The sequence below is a fragment of the Tachysurus vachellii genome, chromosome 15 (genome assembly GCF_030014155.1).
Source record: "Tachysurus vachellii isolate PV-2020 chromosome 15, HZAU_Pvac_v1, whole genome shotgun sequence".
Taxonomy (NCBI): Eukaryota; Metazoa; Chordata; class Actinopteri; order Siluriformes; family Bagridae; genus Tachysurus; species Tachysurus vachellii.
The window spans coordinates 23,070,730-23,093,289 of record NC_083474.1 but is presented as its reverse complement, the minus strand read 5'-3'; the positions used below and the strand labels follow the sequence as shown (position 1 = coordinate 23,093,289).

Genomic DNA, 22,560 nt, shown 5'->3' with positions numbered 1-22,560 from the left:
TCATGATCAGGGATTTTAATATACGAGACGAAACAATTTTAGAGCTGTATCAGAGAGGTGACGATCTCAGTGTCCACGCCTCTGCTCTTAACTCTCAGATTTTTTATTTACATGACATACGAGAAAACAACCTTAAATCTATCCCAGAATGCACTGCTACCGAGCCGCAGTGCTGTCTCACTCTGCTAGCGCAAGATGATGAGAGATGTGTCTCACGTTTCTCTGAGTAACAGATCGATGTGCTGCTATTTCAGCAGTTACTGGCACACAACAGAATCCAGGCCTGAGGCGTGATTAATGATTTATTCAGTAGATCAGAAGATGGAAATCTCGTTACGAGCCCAGATTTAAACACACACACACACGGGGGAATATAAAGCAGCTATGATTTCCATAACACAGACTGCATGCGTAATTCACGAGGAAATGTAGAGTGACAGAATCATCTGAGAGCCAGAGCTTGAAATGAGTTTCTACACTTTGCTGATGTGACGGTGATGTTATGAACCAATAGCAACAGAAAAACATGGCGACTGATTTAGCTGATTAACACCTGACTGGAGCTCAACATTTAAACTCAGGAGCAGTAAAAAAAAAACGTAAAAACTAGATCCAACAGATGCTAGCAAGATAATCTGAACATGGGTATGCTAGTCAAATTAGCATTCTTTTTTTAAAGCAAGTCTCGCTTTTTACTTTCTCTCATCAACATATCCCTTCACAACTTCATGCCTCTTTGAATAACTCACCCTGATGACTTCTGGTGTCTGCTGGATGAGGATGGTGGATCCTGAGTCTCTCCCAGCGATGAACGGACTCAGGACTTTAGCAGGAGTCACTGAAGGTCCAGCTACACTTACAGGTGTAGCCGTAACTAAGGGTGAGAGTCCGGGTGTCGTTTCAGATGTAGATGCAGGTGTAGGTACAGGAAAATTTTCTGAATTGGTTTCAGTCTTAGCCAGTGTGCCCTGAAGGAGACGCATCACCTCACGCTCTTTTGATTGAGTTCCTGTTTCGCTTCCACAATCCACCAGCTCCTGAGCAAAGCTCTCGATGCTCTCCAGAATCCGTAGCAGGAACGCACCATCGTCCTCCTCACCAGCTTCTTCTTTGTTGCGATTTGTTGGTTTGGTGGACGAGATGGTAGGAGGATTCGGACAAAGTCCTTTAGTCCCTGAGCAGCCGATCTGGTGCAGATTTTTTTGGTATGCATTTATCTGTCTCTGCTTTGGTGGTAGTGGAGGTTCCTTCTGCATGTTCTGAGAGAGACACTCCAAGTCCATTAGTAGTTTATCAATCTCATCTACACCATCCCTGGTGATGTGTTGAGCCGAGTTTGAGAGTATCTTTGACTCATTACTGTGTGCTGGTGTATAAGACTGGTTACTTCCTGGTTCAGCTTTGGGTGGATATACAGTTCCATTTCTACTGAAATCAGGAAGTTTGTCAGAAATGCCAGCACTGAGACCTGAAATTGTGTCATGTCTCAATGAAAGCTGCCTGGACTCTGAAACACTAGAACCCTGCTTCCTGTCCACTGCTCGCCCTACATCAGCGTCCTCCTCGATGTACAGGGTCTCCATTGAGGTGTCTTTGGAGATGCTGTTGAGGGAGGAGACATCATGGCGTCCAGTGGAGATGGGATAATGAAGGGAGGAGGGTTTGGTGCTGCTGGTGGAAGAAGGAAGGTTGGAATACTGAAGTTCATTAGCAGATGAATGGGCAGAAAGTGATACAGCAAGGCCCTGAGCAGATGTTAAACTTCCAGGAAGATCCCTGGTGCCATCAAGAGACTCTGGAGATGGGCAAGATAAGGAGTTAGACTGAACTTTTGTTGATGGTGGGTTCTGGACCACATCCTCATATCGAGGAGGCTGTTCATTACCAAAAGGTGAGAAAGGCCTTTGCTGAAGCCCGTGGAGAGTGTTGACCAGTTCAGATAGGTCGTTGTGCTCTGGTCTTCCTGAATGCCCAAGGTCAAGGTCAAAAGGAAGCCTCTTTAAGTAGCCAGAGAGTCGTGCCATCATGGTTTTGTAAATAGCATCTGGATTTCCAGAATCCTCACCATCTCCACTCATGGACTTCCTCTTTATGCACTGCTTTATAATGTCTGTGCACTTCTTCAGATCCTCTGAGCACTTGAGCAGGATGTCTAAACAAGCTTTGATATCTTCACCAGAAGCATTGCTATCAGTTTTGGTCTTCTCCAGAATCCGGGCGATGAGGTTCTCCTCTGTGAGGTTGTTTAGATAAAATGAGGCCGCATTGTTCAGGTTCTGCTCCAGGGAGATGCTTCTGTTCAACTTCTGCTCATCCTGTGTTGATTTCTGAGGAGGACAGTTTTCATCGTTGCCAAAGTGTCCATAGATGACATCAAGGTCGGCAGACCTTCGGCTATACGAGTCGGGCCTTACCTTTCTACCTTTCCTGAATGTCACATGACTAGAGGAGTACTTCACCTTCTCGAAGGAGAACTCCTTTATCTTCCCACTGGCCAAGTTGATCGCCTCGCCAGTGATATCCTTCAGACTCGTCGAGCTTTGGATAGCAGATCCTTTCTTCACTCGTGGAAGAACCTGATAATGGAAATCCTCACCAAATGCAACATGACCGCATACACCGTTTTCAAGCATTTTAGATGCAGATTCGTGGAAGCTGATTGACCGATCGGTGTAGATTTGGGAGGAATCAAGAAGTTCAGCACATGTACTACGATGAGCCACTGTGCAGCTAAGGCCATGTTTTACTGCTCCACATGGTCCGTTACAGTAATGCACAGTCTGCTGTATGCGTCGGTCGACTACGACGCTGTTATAATAATTTATACTGCTCACCACAATCCGATAGGTTGCCGCCATCTTCTATACAAATCAATAAATTAACAAGAAAAAGGAATCGGTCCCGATCCACAGACCCAAAACAGCGGCTAACAGACACTATTTCTGCTGAGACTAGCAGTAATAAAGTGGTTACACCAAATACTGCTGCTTCTGCTGATGTTCTGGACAAAGAGTAAATTATTTCCATTAGCTGTGTCCCATCCTTAAGGTAGTAATTGCAGCACTAGCGGCGAGGCTATCCATTCCTCAGCATGAGGCCCTGTGGCCTAATGATAGGCCGACAAACTGCGCTCCAGACCATTTCTCCTCAACAGAAAACACAGAGGTCCTGCTGAGGCTTCTGTCTTGATGTGTTTAGCAAATGTGCTTTTTTCTTTCTCTTTTCTTTCTTCTCTTTCTCTCTCCCTCCGATCTGTGAGTCCAATGAGGAAGCCCTGTGGAAAGAAAAGAGAGAAGATACTCATTTAGACTGATCACCACTGTAGACAGACATAAACAGACAGACCGAAAGAAATACAGAGGAGTAACATAGACATATAGTATGGTACAGAAAGAGAGACAGAGAAGGAGAGAGAGAGAGACAGTATGGTAGATAGAAAGACAGACAGACAGGTAGAGCAACCAAAAACCAAGCAACAGAGAGAGACAGAATGGTCAAACCAACTGCTAATACAATGAGACAGATTGCAGAAGTGTATTATGGGTACATCTTCAGCATTTGACTGCGTTCAGTCGACATTCACTAAATTCCAGGGGTGTCGTTACCACGACGTAAAGTGGGCGTGTTTCCGGAAGTCTTGGAAAAACGCCCTCTTTCAAGAAAAAAGAGCATACTACGAAGGACAAAACAGTCATACAGGTGATTTATTTTAGAAAACAAATAAACAACCAAAAACTACGGTTAGGGTTAGGGTTAGATTATCAAATAGGCCACGCCTACCCAATGACACAATATCTGTTACGCTGTTCTGAAATCCCTGGAAATAAGTGCATCCCGCATTCAGTCAGTCCTTGGGACACGACTAATAAATAACTTCCACAGTAGTGCACTAAATAGTGAATAGGGTGCGGTTTCAGACATAATAACTAGTGATTAGTGATGTTTATCCTCTTTATCCACAGTGTAATTACTCTCTGTTTCTTCTACCATGATCATAATAAGCAGTAAATGATAATAGACAGCAGTCAGTAAATACAGCTGCTCTGGTTATTAATACAATTCCAGTCAGAATAAAAAAGTCTGTGCACACTTCCGGTCTCTGAGATAAAAAGAGAAAAGAAGGCACAGATAATTGGAGGGAAAGTAAAAGAGCACTGGAACCCTCGCTGCAGCTACACACACACACACACACACACACACACACACACACACACCCACACACACATTCTGCTGATCAGCTTCTGCGATCCGCAGTAAATCTGATTCTGGGTTGCACTAACTAATGCTCAAAAATGGTGGTTTTGGACACAGACACGCATCAGTGCAGTCACCAGTGGCTATGCTAACTTCTTAGCCATCTATGGTGATCGTAACCTAGGCCACACAAACATATTCTGCTATTTGCTACAATAGTGGTTGGGCAAATCTATACAAAGGTAAATAAACCATAAACACTTCTGAATGTTAACATTACCTTGTTACCTATAGATATAGCTAGCTTGCACGTTTAGGGTTAACTAGAATCCTTTGTTTAAAGTCACAGGTTTGTAATTTTTTAGTAGTGAAGTTAACTTATTAGCAAGCTACTTACACTCCATGAGATAAAAAATCATGAACTCTGTTGTTTGCTTAAATTAGACTGTTAGCTAGCTATAGCTATATTAAGAGTTGGGTAGTGTTTGGTAGAAACTCTTGATAACTCGCAAGTTTGTCTATTTATTAGTTTTGTGAAACTAAATATTGCTTAGAAACTACATCTGGTATAAAAATCAAACTCTCCTAATGCTATTTTGTTAGCAAGCTAGAGAGCTAGCTTGCTAGTTAGTGTTAGTTACAGCAGAAACTTTCTTCATAATAATCAGTACTTGTGTCAAACTAAAAAAAAAAACATTACCATAAACCTAGCTAAGCTTGATAAAGTATAAACCTTACAATCTTTTGATAGCTAACATTAGGTTGTTAGTCAGCTAGTTAGCTCTCTGGCTAATTAATGCTAGCTAATGACATTTTGACAGCTTGCTAGTGGTACAGTATAAATGTTCGGTTGGAGAAATGTGAGGGTACACTGACGTGAGCTCGTTATTAAACAGATTGACATGCTGAGTTTTTGAAAATCCCGCCCACTTCTTGTCAACCAATCATTTCATTCTGTCCCCTGAGGCAGTGCCGCCTACAGAACATTACTGATCAGTGAGATAGCACATCAAAGCTCATTTAGCGCTCTGCTGAAATACACAGTGTGTATGTGTACAGTCATTATCACCAAAAACAAACAGCCTACAGCGTTTACTAGCAGAAACACACACACACACACACACACACACATCCTCTATGTCCTTGGCAGCAGACAGAGATTTTAGTGCTGGTTTACTTCCAAACCATCGACCTGGAAAACCCCTAAATCTGGGCCAAGCTCCCTACAGAGCCTCCATTAAAGCTCCTCCCTCACTAAGCTCATGACGTTTCTCTCATTAGCAGGAATCCATCCAACTTCACATGAACATGTGGAGCTCGTGAACACGCACAAATGTCCCTACATTCCTCTTCTGACCGTTTTCAAAAAGTTGTCAAGTCTCATACATTCATTCCTTTCAGAAAAGTCAAATAATACTCGCTGATCAACTAGTTCTAAAGTAATGGCACCTTATATGGAAAAGGAGGAGGAGTTAGTATGATCCTCGTTCACCTTTTAGTTGTCATTGTCATTCTCTTTGCCTTTTATGGAGTTTTGTAGGTGTGGCTACATTCAAGTCAGCTTTACTCCTCTGTAAATTATGGCTGATTTGCATTCATTAACAAACACTGAGTAACTGATTAAATCCTTTGTATCTGATGGAATTTACAGTTCAATCTGGATACAATAATGCTGCAAATGTTGTTCTGATCTTCCTCAGAAATCCCTCAGCATTTTAAACTCAATGCGTTCATGCTACAAAGTTAGAAAAAAATGCAGATGTTTAAGTTGTGCAAAACGATGCTGAGTTTGCTCCGGGTGCTCCGGTTTCCTCCCCGATCCAAAGACATGCATGGTAGGTTGATTGGTATCTCTGGAAAATTGTCCGTAGTATGTGATTGTGTGAGTGAATGAGTGTGTGCCCTGCGATGGGTTGGCACCATCCAGGGTGTATCCTGCCTTGATGCCCGATGACGCCTGAGATAGGCACAGGCTCCCCGTGACCCGAGGTAGTTCGGATAAGTGGTAGAAAATGAATGAATGAATGAATGAATGTAATTTCAAAAAAACCTCTGTAAGCTGCATCGTAAAGTTGAAACAAGCCACAGCAGAATCATGAGTGTTTGTCTGAAACAGTCACAAAGACACTTCACGAAGTTCTATTAAGTCTCTAATAGGTCTAAATAAATTTGGAAGCCTGAAGCTGGCACTAACAAGTGGTGTGAGGAGTGTATGTGGTCTGTGTGTAGTGTGTGAAAAGTGTTTGTGTGTACTGTTTGTGCTGTGTGGTGTGTGTTGTGTGTGATGTGTATTACTGGATTACTGTAACGCACTGCTGGCAGGTCTACTTATGAATGCAATCCGTCCTCTGCAAATGATCCAAAATGCAGCTGCATGGTTTGTTTTCAGTTCTCCACACCACCCCGCTGCTGCGATCCCTCCACTGACTTCCGGTAGCTGCGTGCATCAGATTCAAAACACTGATGCTGGCCTACAAAGCCAAAAATGGACCAGCTCCCTCTTACCTCAAAGCCCTCATCACTCCTCGCACTGCACCCCGCACCCTCCGATCTACCAGCACTGCTCGACTGGTCCCACCATCTCTCAGGGTAAGAGGGAAGTATACTACAAGACTCTTCTCTGTTCTGCACCAAGGTGGTGGAATGAACTTCCCCTAGAGGTCTGAACAGATGAGTCACTGGATATTTTCAAGCGGCGGTTGAAGACCTACTTATTCAGGAAACACTTCAACTAGCACTTCCTTAACTATCTTCTGCATTTATTTAAAAAAAAAAACTTTGAACAAATGTTTTAAACTCATGGTGTCTTAAGTATGTAACTTAGTGAGCCAGCATTAATGTATTCAATGTCAGAGATTTAAGCACCTATGTAGGTCGCTCTGGATAAGGGCGTCTGCCAAATGCTGTAAATGTAAATGTAAATGTAAATGTGTGTGGTGTGTGTCAGGAGTGTGTGTGGGGTGTGTTGAGTGTGTGCGCAGGACTGACTGTAAATAGTGGAGCAGAGCGAGTGATGTGCTGTAATATGAGCAGTGAAACTCTCCTCCATCAGTCAGGTGATAAAACGTCCAGGCGTCAGAGTGATGGATAAACATCACCATAACAGTGTCTCAGTGACTCAACCTGCCAGGAAACACACACCTCAGCCTATAGTACCTCAGTAATACACACACACACACACACACACACACACACACTCACACACACACACTCACACACACACACACACACTCACACGCACACTCACACACAAACACACTCACACACTCTCTCTCTTGCACACACATACACACACACACACACACTCACACACACAAACACTCACACACACAAACACACTCACACTCTCTCTCTTGCACACACACACACACACACACACACACTCTCTCTCTCTCGCACACACACACACACTCTCTCTCTCTCTCTCTCACAAACACACACACACTCTCTCTCCCTCTCTCTTGCACACACACACACTCTCTCACACACACACACACACACACTCTCTCTTTCTCTCTCTCTCACACACACACAAACACACACACACACACAAACACAGTTACTGGCTGATTCCAAAAATACTTACTAGAGGATGAAATAGCAGACTACCAGAATACTGAACTATCTCTGGTGCTTTTTATTAGCAGAGTGTTTTATATTCGTAAGGAATCTTCCCCAGTTACTGCTGCCTGTGGCTGCGTCCCAAATCGCATACTAATTACACAGTAAACTAGACATTGTTGATAAACACTTCATTCATGTGTATGTGCGTGTGTGTGTGTGTTGGGTGTCTGGAAGCAACAAAAAAAACTAAAGTAAGAGCAAAATAAACTTCTATTGTAAATTGTCTCGTTAATGCGCTGCTCACTCCCAATTAATCCCCTTCCCAAAGTAACCAATCAGATACATCATTAATTTATGCTAATTAAGTTGGCTCCTCCCTTCATGATCATTAATCAGACTTCTTGTGACTCTCAGGTAAAGCGATTTATTATGCTAATCAGTTTCTAATGCGACTTATGCTAATTATCCAATTTATGTGATCATTATTTTAAAAAAGAACATTTCTTAGTGCTAATTGAACTGTCTCCTCCCTCTCAGACTCCTCCCCCTTTTACATGAAGGCTGTGTCTATGTTTATACTAAAGACACTTAAGACTAAAACTAAACTGTCATCTGTTGTTATAAAATTCTTGTCCTGTGATATACAATAATGTGTATGTTAATTATCCCAATTATGCAAATGAGATTTCTTACTGTTTGTAATCAGTCAAACCTCCCCGCTGCTTTAACGTTAATTAATAATCCTCCTTCAGTGGCGGTGATTAATGGACATATTCTCTGCATGTGTGATGATTAATGCGACTCCATAAATTATAACCATTAAAATTTTTCTCATGTTTATGCTAATGATATAAACTCAGTAAGAAATCGGTAATCCTTACACACACACACACGTCTCTCACTAATGTTTAAACACAGCTAGCGATCTCTCAGTGCTATATACTGTAAATCATGAAAACTGTCTGAAACTTTCCCATTCAGAGCTCATCGGCTCCTAAAGGGAATTAACAGCTATTAAAACTGTACACATTACAGCTCAGGTTACAGAGGGAGAAGCGCTGAAGTGCGCCAGCTCTGAAGTGCTGTTAGTGTGCAGTTAACAAGTGTCAGCTTCAGCTCCATCTCACCTTATAAATATTTACTCCACAAAACCACTACATTTAAACAAAGAGCACAGAGCAACACTTCATAGTGCGCAGAGCTCATAAACGCCCAGCTCACATGGCAAAGGCTGTCCGTCTGATCTTCAGAATATGTGTCTAATCTTCAGGCTCTTCATGTGAACTTCAGGCTCTCCGTCTGAGCTTAAGAATCTCATCCGATCTGATCTTCAGGCTCTTCATCTGATCTGATATTAATGCTCTCTGACTGATCTGATCTTTATGCCATGTAATCTAATCTTTAGGCTCTCTGTCTGATCTAATCTTGAGGCTCTCTGTCTGATCTGATCTTTATGCCATGTAATCTAATCTTTAGGCTCTCTGTCTGATCGAATCTTGAGGCTCTCTGTCTGATCTGATCTTTATGTCATGTAATCTAATCTTTTTGCTCTCTGTCTGATATTCAGGCTTTCGGTTTGATCTGAGTCAGATTATTAGCAGCATTCTGTTTATGATGTTATTACAGTATTGTACCACACATAACTCCTGATGATAATAAAAACGATTAAATCATCTTTCTTAATTAACTGTTCCGTGTTAATAAATTATTTCACGTTGTACTGGAGCTTGTGGGCGGAGTTATTTATACATTTGATAATCATACATTTGATTTTGCTGCTGTTACGGTATGAACTGCAGACTGTGAGACTGAAGGCCAAACAAGAAGAGAGAAAATAACGGGTTTTACACCGACACACGGTCATTACAGCAGAAACATGGCGGCGTGGCGACTAAACCGATCTGCTCTCCACGCTGCGCTTTCCAGAGCCAACGTTTAGCTGTGCAATTATCAGCTGACTGTGTTTTCATGAAGTGTCCACGCAAGCGTTTCCTTCAGCTCCACATTGGCTCGGGTTTCATATGAGGGGAAACTATGAGACATTCCCTTCCCTTATACTACACACCCACACACACAGAGCAATGTAACACCTGCACAGCTAAACTGTTCCCAAGTGAATCATCTGGAGTTACACTAGTCTCCAAATATGCACTGTAACTGTTCCAGACACACTGTAGCTGATATTTACCAAAGCTAACATTTAGCTATTTGTTAGACTAGTGCTTGGTTTTAGTCATTGTTATATGATGCTAGTTGCTAGCTTGGGTTAACTGACACTTGGACTAGAGCTCAGACTTCAGCATTTCTGAAACTGTGGTATGGCGAGTGATCAGAGCACCAGAGACCTAATAAAAAAATAAATGCTAAGAGTCTAAACCAAATGTTAGCATTTCCTCATGACTAGTCTTGATTCCTCTGTTGAGATTGTTTTAATATGTTAACTAGCTCATCAGTTGCTTCTAGGTACATCTTAATGTAGAGAATGTGTTAGTGAGTGTCAGTGAATGATATTTGTTGTTATTATTATTATTATTATTATTATTATTATTATTCATTCACTCACTCATCTTCTACCACTTATCCGAACTACCTCGGGTCATCTCAGGCGTCATCGGGCATCAAGGCAGGATACACCCTGGACGGAGTGCCAACCCATCACAGGGCACACACACACACACACACACACACACACACACTCTCATTCACTCACGCAATCACACACTACGGACAATTTTCCAGAGATGCCAATCAACCTACCATGCATGTCTTTGGACCGGGGGAGGAAACCGGAGTACCCGGAGGAAACCCCCGAGGCACGGGGAGAACATGCAAACTCCACACACGCAAGGCGGAGGCGGGAATCGAACCCCCAACCCTGGAGGTATGAGGCGAACGTGCTAACCACTAAGCCATCGGTGCCACCTTATTATTATTATTATTATTATTATTATTATTATTATTATTAGTTGAGATGAGCTGTAGGTAGGATATATTGATTCCTGACAGGATGATGTGCTTTGAAGACTGAAAAAGTCCCAAATTATCCCATTTTAAAATCATCCAATCCAATTCGTCAGGAGAAATGACTGAAAAGACCAGCTGTTCTCTCTCTCTCTCTCTCTCTCTCTCTCTCTCTCACACACACACACACACACACACACACACACACACTGTGCTCTATTCATAAATCCAAGCTTCTCCATGGTGAACATAATGACAGTCAACAGGATGTCAGACGTCAACAGGAAGTATGCACATCCTGTATCATTCATCAACACCAGCCCCTGGTCATAACAACTCCTTTACCTTAATAACCTCATACTCTCCCTCGATAACCCTTACCTCAATATTCCCACCCTTTACATCAGTAACCTCATTCTCTACCTCAATAGTCACCGTTCTCTACCTCAATTACCACACACTTTACTTCAATAACCCCAACCTGTTCCTCAATAAGAACACGCCCTACCTCATTAACCCCTTCTACTGCTTCCTATACTCCTCTACCTTAATGACCCCATCCTCTAACTCAGTAATCTCATGTTCTACTTTAATATGCCCAACACTTTACCTCAATAACTCCTCGCTACTAAAATAATCCCACTATTAACCTCAGTAACCCTGCTCTCTACTTCAAACCCCCTTACCTCTCTACCTCAATAACCCCACCCTTTACATCAATAACCTCATTCTCTACCTCAATAACTTCATCCGCTGCCTCAATAATCACACACTATTCTTTAATTACCCCATCCGCTACCTCAATAACCCCATACTTTACCGTAATAGCCCCATCCTCTACCTCAATTACCACACACTTTACTTCAATAACCCCAACCGGTACCTCAATAATACCAACACTTTACCTCAATAACTCCTCGCTACTAAAATAATCCCACTATTAACCTCAGTAACCCCCCTCAAACCCCCTTACCTCTGTACCTCAGTAACCCCAGCCTCTACCTCAGTAATACCACTTTCTACCACAATTGGCCCATCCTCCACTTCAATAACACCAAACTCTACCTCAGTAATCCTACTCACTATGTACCTTAACCCGAACCTTTAGCATAATAACTCAAATCCTAAACCCTTTTTGGTCCTGTAACATCATCCTCGACCTCAGTGCCCACCATCTGCTTCAGTAACTCCGCCCCTATAAATAATCTAGTTGATAAGGTTCACCCAGAATAATCACTCTCTTATCTCCTCAGTGCTGAGTGGTTATTGTGGTTATTGCTGATGGTGGTGCTGGTGTTTAAAGGGGTCATGTTAGAACAAGTCCCAATGCAGCGCTTCAATACAAACATTGGCGTGAACATAACGAGCATAACTGTAATCAGCTGCTCGCTTACACACAGCACTCACATGTCACTGTAATTAACTCAGCTCGTCACAGAGACAATAATGAGCACGCTAATTATAACTAACCCTCCATTCAAGCTCTAATTACCACCAGGGCAATGATTCTGAGCTAACAATGCTAGGCTAAGTCAAAAATAGTTAAGGGATAGTAAAAAAAAGTTTAGAAAAAAGAAAAAAGAAAACGTTGGCCCAGTGAAGAACAGTTAACAAGAGAAAATAAAATCCTGCATTTAATAAACACAGAATTCAGTACAGGCAACAAGTGTAGTATCTTGAGCAGCAAACGCGCCACTTTTATTATAAGGCCTGATCCTTGTTCATACAAGTTAATGCTGTTAACACTGTTAATGCCGTGTTGGGTCAGAGCTCCTGCTTATGAGTTAATTCAGACTGACTGAAGGAACAAAACTAGAAAGGGACAATTTATAATGCACTCTATGTGTGTGTGTGTTTGTGTGTGTGTGTATGTATGCATGTGTGTGTGTGTATGTGTATGTGTGTGTCTGTGTGTGTGTATATGTGTATGTGTGTGTGTATGTGTATGTATGTGTGTGTGTGTGTGTGTGTGTGTATTTGGTGAGCCTGGAACACACATTTGCAACATCAGCGTTTATCCAACTCTTTGATTACATCCATCTTCACACAGACATGGGCTGCATCCCAAATCACATGTGACTGCACTAAATGGAGTACGTCAGAAACAGTACACTGTCTGTTATCCTCACTATTTATCTAAGTGATGCTAGCTGTGCGAGCTAAGTGTTTATCTGTAATGAAACCTTCGCTGTTACCGTTCACAATGAAGCTTGCAGGTTTCCAGGACAACCAGGTAGGAGTTACAGGTGAAACATGTGTGAGTATAACGCCTCATAATCATAGGCTATGTCGGCCAAAATAAAACATGTTTTGTAGTACACACTATTTAGCACGTGGTACTAGCTAGTTAGAGAACAACGCGTGGCAGCGTCCCAAATCACATACTGATAGTGTGTGAAATCAGACGTCTTTATCTCCATCTCTCTGAGAAAGAGTGCTACAGCAAAAAATAATGTGTGTGTGCATGCACGTGTGTGTGTGTGCCTGTTGGCTATATAAAGCCATTAAGTGTGTTTGAGTCTCAGTCACACACTACATTGAGGGATGGGAATTACTTTCCCCTCCGTTAGCATTGGGTCAGCGGCTGACATTCACGATTAGTCAGTTAGATGCTAGCTTTGTGAAATGTTGAATTAGCTTTAACCCTGCGCTCAGGCTAGTGCGGCTGTGATTGATGAGCGGTGTATGTGTGTGTGTGTGTGTGTGTGTGTGTGTGTGTGTGTGTGTGTGTGTGTGTGTGTGTGTGACTTTGTGTTGCAAAATCATGCGCTGGTAATCGTGGGCATGGACTGTACAGCGTTTATATCATTTCTAAAGCAAACTAGTTAAGCACAAATGAAATAACTTTAATGTAATCTTGTTGTTGATGTTTTGTAGTAGCTTTTTCCCAGATTAGATTAGCACAGCGAGATAAACGCACTAGCTCCTTGCTATGTTCACTCAGAGGCTCGAACAGTAATAAAACAGCAGCTGTGTGTTTCATTTTCATCTGTGTTTCAGTTTCTTGTCACTCAGTAATATAAACCTCAATAAATTAAAGTGCCTCAGAAGCCTTACGTCAGCCGAGAGAAGAATCGACACACATGACCCAGACTACCTGAGTTCACCTGCTGAAATGTTCTGAGCGTCTGATCACATGAGCTCTTTAATCCTCCTTATTTCCTGCAGCGGTGTGTGTGTGTGTGTGTGTGTGTGTGTGTGTGTGTTGGGGAGGGGGGGGGGTGTCTGGGGGTTCTGAACTGCAGAATAACGAATGGGAAAAGAGCTGCATGAAGCAGAGGAAAATCTCTCAGCTAATAATATTTCCATCTGGAATCGTGGCACTGCGCTGGATGAAAAGTCTTTATTACTGACGCACAAACTCCAACCATAAAACTCGAAAAACGCAGCGATATTAAAATACAATTACAGAACAGACTCGTCTGCGCAGACAGACGCTTCACAACATCTGCTTTGTGTCAGAGTGAACACACAGATCAGACTGCAGACAAAGCAGTGTATTATCCTGTCTTCTAACGCTGTGTGTGTGTGTGGGTGTGTGTGTGTGTTTAACGAGAAGAATCACCTTTGAATCTGTGTGTTTCCCATAAGGACTAATATTCCAAAAATGGGAGTTACCTCACTTGTGAGAAATTTCTCAAAAGACAGAGGATGACTTTTTTTTTTACACACTCCTGTGTGTGTGTGCATGTGTTGTGTGTGTATGAGTCAGAGCCAGTATGAAACACACACTTTGCTGCCCTGACTGATGAGATTTGAGTACAATCCAGCACATTTTTGCTGTCCTGAGTGACAAAGCTAGCGTAGCTAACGAGTAATGGAAGTCTATTGGCCTCCAGTTTAACAACTCTGTGTTTTACACCTGAATTTTTCTCTTCATAATTAAACCTGTGAAAGATCCTGAGTAATACACAATTCTGACTTTTAAACTTCTATAAAATATAAAATCAAATAACATAACTTTTACTCATCCAAACAAAAGAAAAGGACAGGAACAAAAAGAGAAAGAAGTAAGAGACCTGGAGCTCAGAGTCTTACTACTTGGTGCTGAGCTTCAACTTCACTCCTGTTGGGTAAAAAAAGAGTAAATTTAGATGCAGTTTACAAAAAAAAAAAAAAAAAAAGGAAGTTTAATACTAGTACACCTCCCACTTTCCCCCAACGGACTCCGCCCACTCTGCTGACTGAAACCACGCCCTCTCACGTTTTTGTCTATATATTAATTCAACAACACTCCCACTTTCCATCTGTAATCTTTAATACACGCCTGTAATCTTTAATCAGAACCCCTTCCATACTCAGACACACTCACTCCATCATCTCTCGTTTCAGTATATTGACTCAAAGCCACACCCAATCAAGCCACACCCACTCAATTCTGTATATGAATACACCTTCTTAGAGCGTGTTTCATTTCTATATTTGGACTCATAGACACACCCACTCACACATGCTCCCATTCCTATACACTGACTTATGGACATTACTACCTTGGCCTTAAATCCAAACCTACTAAGTGGTTTCCATTTCTGTATGAAACCAAAGACACACCTACTCAGACTTCCATATACAATGTATAGTCAAAGACACGCCCACTTAAAGAGACATTTCTATGACATTCACTATAATGACACACCAACATCCTTAATTTACATATATCTTTTTTTACATATATCTTTTTTTATCTTAATTTACATATATGGAATCAAAGACACACCCACTCAAAGTCTCTGACGTTTGCATCTATGAATTTGAAGTCCTTTCTGTTTCCATCATATTCTATTATAATATAAAGACTTTATTACCTTCACCTGAACATTCTGCTGCTCTTCTCTTTAGAACCGAAGAAAATCCGAGCAGTTCTGAACCCGGTGTGAGGTTCTGCTCAAATCCTCAGAGGAGACGTCGGAGCCGAGCCTCTGATTGTTAACATTTCAACAGTGAAAGTCTGTAATCACGCTAAATTCCCCACAACACTCAGCTCGAAATAACACTGTGTGTGTGTGTGTGTTTGTGTGTATAATTGTTGCTCACGTCTCTTAGTCGGATCAGACCTACACACACCCTGTTCCACCCATCCAAAACACATGCTTCTACAGAGTCTTCTCGCAGGTAAACACACAGATAAGCCACACTTTACCCTGCAACCTAAATAGTGCGCACTTCTTCTCTCCCTCCCACCTGATGCTAATCTGTACAGAAGCACATGGACCACAACAACACTCTGTGGTGTAGCATAGTGATGCCTAGTGCACTATATATTTAAAAATATTTAATAATTATTAAATCCAAGTTTAAAACACTAGATGGCAAATAATTCTAACACACACACACACACACACACACACACACACACACACACACACACACACACACACAGGGTATCGGTTTTAACCAAACACACTACCTGTATGTTATATTCCATAATTGCACTTATTATAATGATGTGCTGTAATTATAATCTGTCAAAACTCTCACTCTAATCACTTTGATTAAATGAACAGGTCATTAAACACACACACACGCACGCACGCACACTCACGTACGCACACACACACACACAGACACACACAGACACACACGCAGGCACACACGCAGGCACACACACAGACACACACACAGACACACACACACACACACACACCCTCAGTCACGTACACACACACGCACGCACACACGCAGGCACACACGCAGGCACACACAGACACACACACACACAGACACACACACACACCACACACATGTTTCAATTCACATGCGTTAGTTTTAATAAAACACACACGATGCTAAACTGAGAAAGTGACCAGATGCACAGAAAAGACTCAGCAGGTTAAGTTTTACAGCCACAGTGCAGAAGAAATAAAACTCAGTGCTTTTAAAAGATCATAGTTTATTTTTAATTCATTTTTTAAACATCCGATTTAGAATTTTCCAGTTATTCCATTTACAAACAAGTGCATACTGGAAACATTTTAGACCTATTAACTCAAGTGTGAATCATAAAGAAAATGATTCTTCTGGTTAGTGAAGAAAATACATTCTCTCTGGTGCATTAAAACCTCATTTATAGACCTGAAGAGTAATATATTTCATTTACTGGCCAGAAATCTGGGGGTTTATAAAAGCTTAAAACAAACATTTACAGAAATGAATCATTCTTTTCCTGCAAAAGTGAATTGACTCTGAATCGACTCGACCACAGGAATGAATCAGTCATGCAGTGTGTTGTGGGTTACGGTGTTTTTGTAGATTTTTTAAAAACTGCTAAACGAAGGGAAAAAATATATTTAATGCGACAAACAAAATGATGAAACGAGTTTAGTTATGTACATAATTTATCTTTTCAGTGCTGCATGTTCGCTGATTTCTACACACACAGTAAAGCTTTAACTTTTTCCACTGCTGTATTTTATGAGGTTTTATGTATTCAGCCCTAAATGTTCCACAGACAGATTTATTTATGCCATAGATTTGGCTGAATCCAAACAGACACACACACAGACACACACACAGACACACACAGACACACACACAGACAAACACAGACACACACACAGACACACACAGACATACACACACAGACACACAGACAGACACACACACAGACAGACACACACAGACACACACAGACACACACACAGACACAGACACACACAGACAGAGGCACACAGACAGACACACACACAGACACACACAGACACACACAGACACACACAGACACACACACAGACACACACAGACAAACACAGACACAGACAAACACAGACACAGACACACACACAGACACACACACAGACACACACACAGACAGACACACAGACGGACAGACACACACAGACACACACAGACACACACACAGAGACACACACACAGACACACACACACACAGACACACACAGACAGACACACACACAGACAGACGCACACAGACAGACACACACACAGACACACACAGACACACACACAGACAAACACAGACACACACACAGACACACACAGACATACACACACAGACACACAGACAGACACACACACAGACAGACACACACAGACACACACAGACACACACACAGACACAGACACACACAGACAGAGGCACACAGACAGACACACACACAGACACACACAGACACACACAGACACACACACAGACACACACAGACAAACACAGACACAGACAAACACAGACACAGACACACACACAGACACACACACAGACACACACACAGACAGACACACAGACGGACAGACACACACAGACACACACAGACACATACACAGAGACACACACACAGACACACACACACACAGACACACACAGACAGACACACACACAGACAGACGCACACAGACAGACACACACAGACACAAACAGACACACACACAGACACACAGACACACACACAGACACACACAGACACACACACACACACACAGACACACACATACACATACAGACATTCACAGACACACACACAGAAATACACACAGACACACAGACACACACACAAAGACATACGCAGATACACACACATAGACACACACACAGACACACAAACAAAAAAGACACACACAGACACACACACAGACACACACAGACACACACACAGACACACACAGAAATACACACACAGACACACACACATACAGACATTCACAGACACACACACAGAAATACACACAGACACACAGACACACACAAAGACATACGCAAATACACACACATAGACACACACACAGACACACAAACAAAAAAGACACACACAGACACACACACAGACACACACACAGACACACACACAGACACACACAGACAGACACACACAGACAGACACACACACAGACACACAGACACACACAGACACACAGACGGACACACACACACACACACACACACACACATTTCCTGAGTGAAGTGTGTTTGTAGTCATGGTAACTAGTCAGAGACACACTGAAAGAAGTGCATTATTATATTAGTTCTTTAATGCAGCAGATAAATAATACACACTAAAATGAGGCAGCCATGATTGGACTTGTGGCTCACACACACACACACAAACACACACACACACATCCATGTTGGACCTTTTTTATGATGATATCACTCCAACAGTGTGTTCTTGTCTCAGAAGAGCGTGTCGCAGCATGATGTGTTCCACTGCAGTGTGTGTGTGTGTGTGTGTTTTCTTCTGAGTGAATGTAAACATCCTCTTCATCTTTCCTTTTCTATTTTCTATTCAACATAATGATCTCTGCAGGAAATCCTCAGAGAGATGACAGAGAGACAGACTGAAAGAGAGACAGAAAGAGAGACAGACTGAGAGACGGACTGAGAGGCAGACAGAGAGGCAGACAGAGAGGCAGACAGAAAGAGAGGCAGACAGACAGAGAGATGACAGAGAGGCAGACAAAAAGAGAGACAGACAGAGAGACAGACTGAGAGATGACAGAGAGGCAGACAGAAAGAGAGACAGACAGAGAGACAGATAGAGAGATGACAGAGAGGCAGACAGAGAGACAGATAGATGACAGAGAGGCAGACAGAAAGAGAGACAGACAGAGAGACAGATAGAGAGATGACAGAGAGGCAGACAGAGAGACAGATAGAGAAATGACAGAGAGGCAGACAGAGAGACAGATAGAGAGATGACAGAGAGGCAGACAGAGAGACAGATAGAGAGATGACAGAGAGGCAGACAGAGAGACAGATAGAGAGATGACAGAGAGACAGAGAGACAGACTGAGAGGCAGACTGAAAGAGAGACAGACAGACAGACAGACAGACAGACAGACAGAGAGACAGACAGAGAAACAGACAGAGAGTGTTACTAAATGTGAACCTCTCTGTTTTGTAGCCGTGTTTGACCCTATGACCTGTTATGCCTGTTTGGAGTGCTGCTTGATAAGTGTCAGAGGTCAGAGGTCAGATCAAGCCTGAGGCATGCAGCCTTAAAATGAAACAGTGTGTTAAATTCAGCATGAAGAATCTCATCTCATCTCACACACACACACACACACACACACACACACACACACACACACACACACACAGGGTGTGTGCGGTCACTGAATTAAAATGGGTGTGTGAGCATGTGCTAGCTTGTGTGTTAGCATGTGTTAGCGCAGGAGGACTCAGTAGGGAGGGAGCGAGAGAGTGAGAGAGGAGGGAAAGGTCATGTTTTGGAAAGGAAAAAATCTCTTTATGTGTTAAACAGTTTAGCGCTTAGTGATCATTGTGTTCCGCTAGGACGCCAACGCAGGAAAACAAACACACGCTATGTGATTAGCAGAGCTAGCTTTTAGCATAGATAGTTATGTTTCTCCTTAGCTTTGCAATATTTCTGCTTGTCTTTGTTTTTAAATAGTGATATGTTTAATACACACATAATGACTCATACAGTCAGCTCCATAAGTATTGGCACCCTTTGTGGGAATAAGCAAAAGCTTGAGCACTTTTTACAGCAATAATTTTGTCAATTACCCACATCACCTTGGGTTACATTGCAAATCAGGCATAAACACACAGTCACTGCTCTCTCTCTCTCTCTCTCTCTCTCTCTCACACACACACACACACACACACACACACACACACACACACACAGAGGTGGCACAAAGACCTCTCTCTCTCTCTCTCTCTTTCTTTTTTCCCCTCCATTTTTCCCCCTCTGAGGGAATTTGGCATAGGAAGAATGTCTCTCTGTGACTGAGCCAGTGAAAAAATGTGCCACTCGATGCACAGTCTGTAAGCGTCTGTTCAGCCGTACTGTTCAAGCCTCGGGGTCAGAGGGCAGAAGTTAACTGTCACCACCAAGCGGAAACGGTGAGAGCACCATTAATCTATTCCATTAACTCACCCGTGAAAACCTCATCAGAGTTCCAGTGTTAATGTAATCCGAATCCTTCGTTCTGATTGGTCATCGGGTATTGATTAATTCTCTGCACTCATGCTATATTAATATGTCAGTTTCTATAGCAACAGCTCATACAGAGACGTGTACAGCGGACATTCGGTCAAGGTGGTGAAGTTTTCTTTAGGTAAGATGTTTTGTGTGTGATGTGGTGAAGGAGTCTCCAGTGTCAGTGCTGTGTACCAGTCAGAGGTGAAGCTGGAACTCTGCAGTGTGTACATGATCTCCACTTCATGTTTTATCTCAAGTGTATGTATTCTTTAAATCAGGCCGCAGGTTTAAAGCAGGGTTCATCTCAACATACAAACATTCAGCTCACAACATATATATGTGTTTGTTTTGCACTTCACAGTCTGCCTGCTTTTCTCTTTTCTCGGCCCTCCCTAGCGTCTCTCTTGGGATCTGATGAGCTGTGACTCATTTCTACATTTTTATTTTAATAAAATTGACACAATCTTTTTCCACTGCCTTTCTTCTCCAGTCCATGTTTTTCATGCTGAAGCCTCCCTCCATCTTTTCCTACAGAGTTATCCAAGAAATCTAACGCATCGTCTTGCCAGTAGGATACTGCTGCACTTACTTCTCACCTCGTAAATACTTGTCTAGCATCTGGTTCTGTGCCATTCGGTCTAAAAACAGCAGCTCACCCTGATGAAAAACAAGCCTCCATCCAACTGGGCTATCAGTCACTATTTTCACACCAATAACTGCTCTCAGCCAACCAGAACACACCATAGATCTCTCAGCTAATCAGAACACACCATAGATCTCTCAGCTAATCAGAACACACAGCAGATCTCTCAGTTAATCAGAACACACAGCAGATCTCTCAGTTAATCAAAACACACAACAGATCTCTCAGCTAATCAGAACACACAGCAGATCTCTCAGTTAATCAGAACACACAGCAGATCTCTCAGTTAATCAAAACACACAACAGATCTCTCAGCTAATCAGAACACACAGCAGATCTCTCAGTTAATCAGAACACACCATAGATCTCTCAGCTAATTAGAACACACAGCAGATCTCTCAGCTAATTAGAACACACAGCAGATCTCTCAGCCAACCAAAACACATCATAGATGTCTCAGCTAATCAGAACACACCATAGCTCTCTCGGCTAATCAGAAGACACCATAGATCTCTCAGCTAATCAGAACACACCATAGATCTCTCAGCTAATCAGAACACACCATAGATCTCTCAGCTAATCAGAACACACCATAGCTCTCTCAGCTAATCAGAATACACAGTAGATCTCTCGGCTAATAAGAACACACCATAGATCTCTCAGCTAATCAGAACACACCATAGATCTCTCAGCTAATCAGAACACACAGCAGATCTCTCGGCTAATCAGAACACACAGTAGATCTCTCAGCTAATCAGAACACACCATAGATCTCTCAGCTAATCAGAACACACCGTAGATCTCTCAGCTAATCAGAACACACAGTAGATCTCTCAGCTAATCAGAACACACCATAGATCTCTCAGCTAATCAGAACACACCATAGATCTCTCAGCTAATCAGAATACACAGTAGATCTCTCGGCTAATAAGAACGCACCATAGATCTCTCAGCTAATCAGAACATACAGCAGATCTCTCGGCTAATCAGAACACACAGTAGATCTCTCAGCTAATCAGAACACACCATAGATCTCTCAGCTAATCAGAACACACCATAGATCTCTCAGCTAATCAGAACACACAGCAGATCTCTCAGCTAATCAGAACACACAGCAGATCTCTCAGCTAATCAGAACACACCATAGATCTCTCAGCTAATCAGAACACACCATAGATCTCTCAGCTAATCAGAACACACCATAGATCTCTCAGCTAATCAGAATACACAGTAGATCTCTCAGCTAATAAGAACACACCATAGATCTCTCAGCTAATCAGAACATACAGCAGATCT

At 42.4% G+C, this 22,560-nt stretch overlaps 1 protein-coding gene across 2 annotated transcripts in view; it reads right to left on the bottom strand.

Annotated features, from left to right (window-relative positions):
- The window catches only part of ppp2r3a (protein phosphatase 2, regulatory subunit B'', alpha), a 51,196-nt gene that overhangs the window by 23,463 nt on the left and 5,173 nt on the right, over window positions 1-22,560 (bottom strand). The window contains exons 2-3 of one of the 2 annotated variants that reach the window (XM_060887653.1): window positions 14,739-14,785; window positions 750-3,274 (exon numbers count right to left, since the gene is read on the bottom strand). In XM_060887653.1, the coding sequence (XP_060743636.1) occupies window positions 750-2,858 (2,109 nt within the window). In that variant the 5' untranslated portion in view covers window positions 2,859-3,274; window positions 14,739-14,785. The remainder of the gene's footprint in view (window positions 1-749; window positions 3,275-14,738; window positions 14,786-22,560) is intronic. The other variant, XM_060887652.1, reaches the window with a different exon arrangement.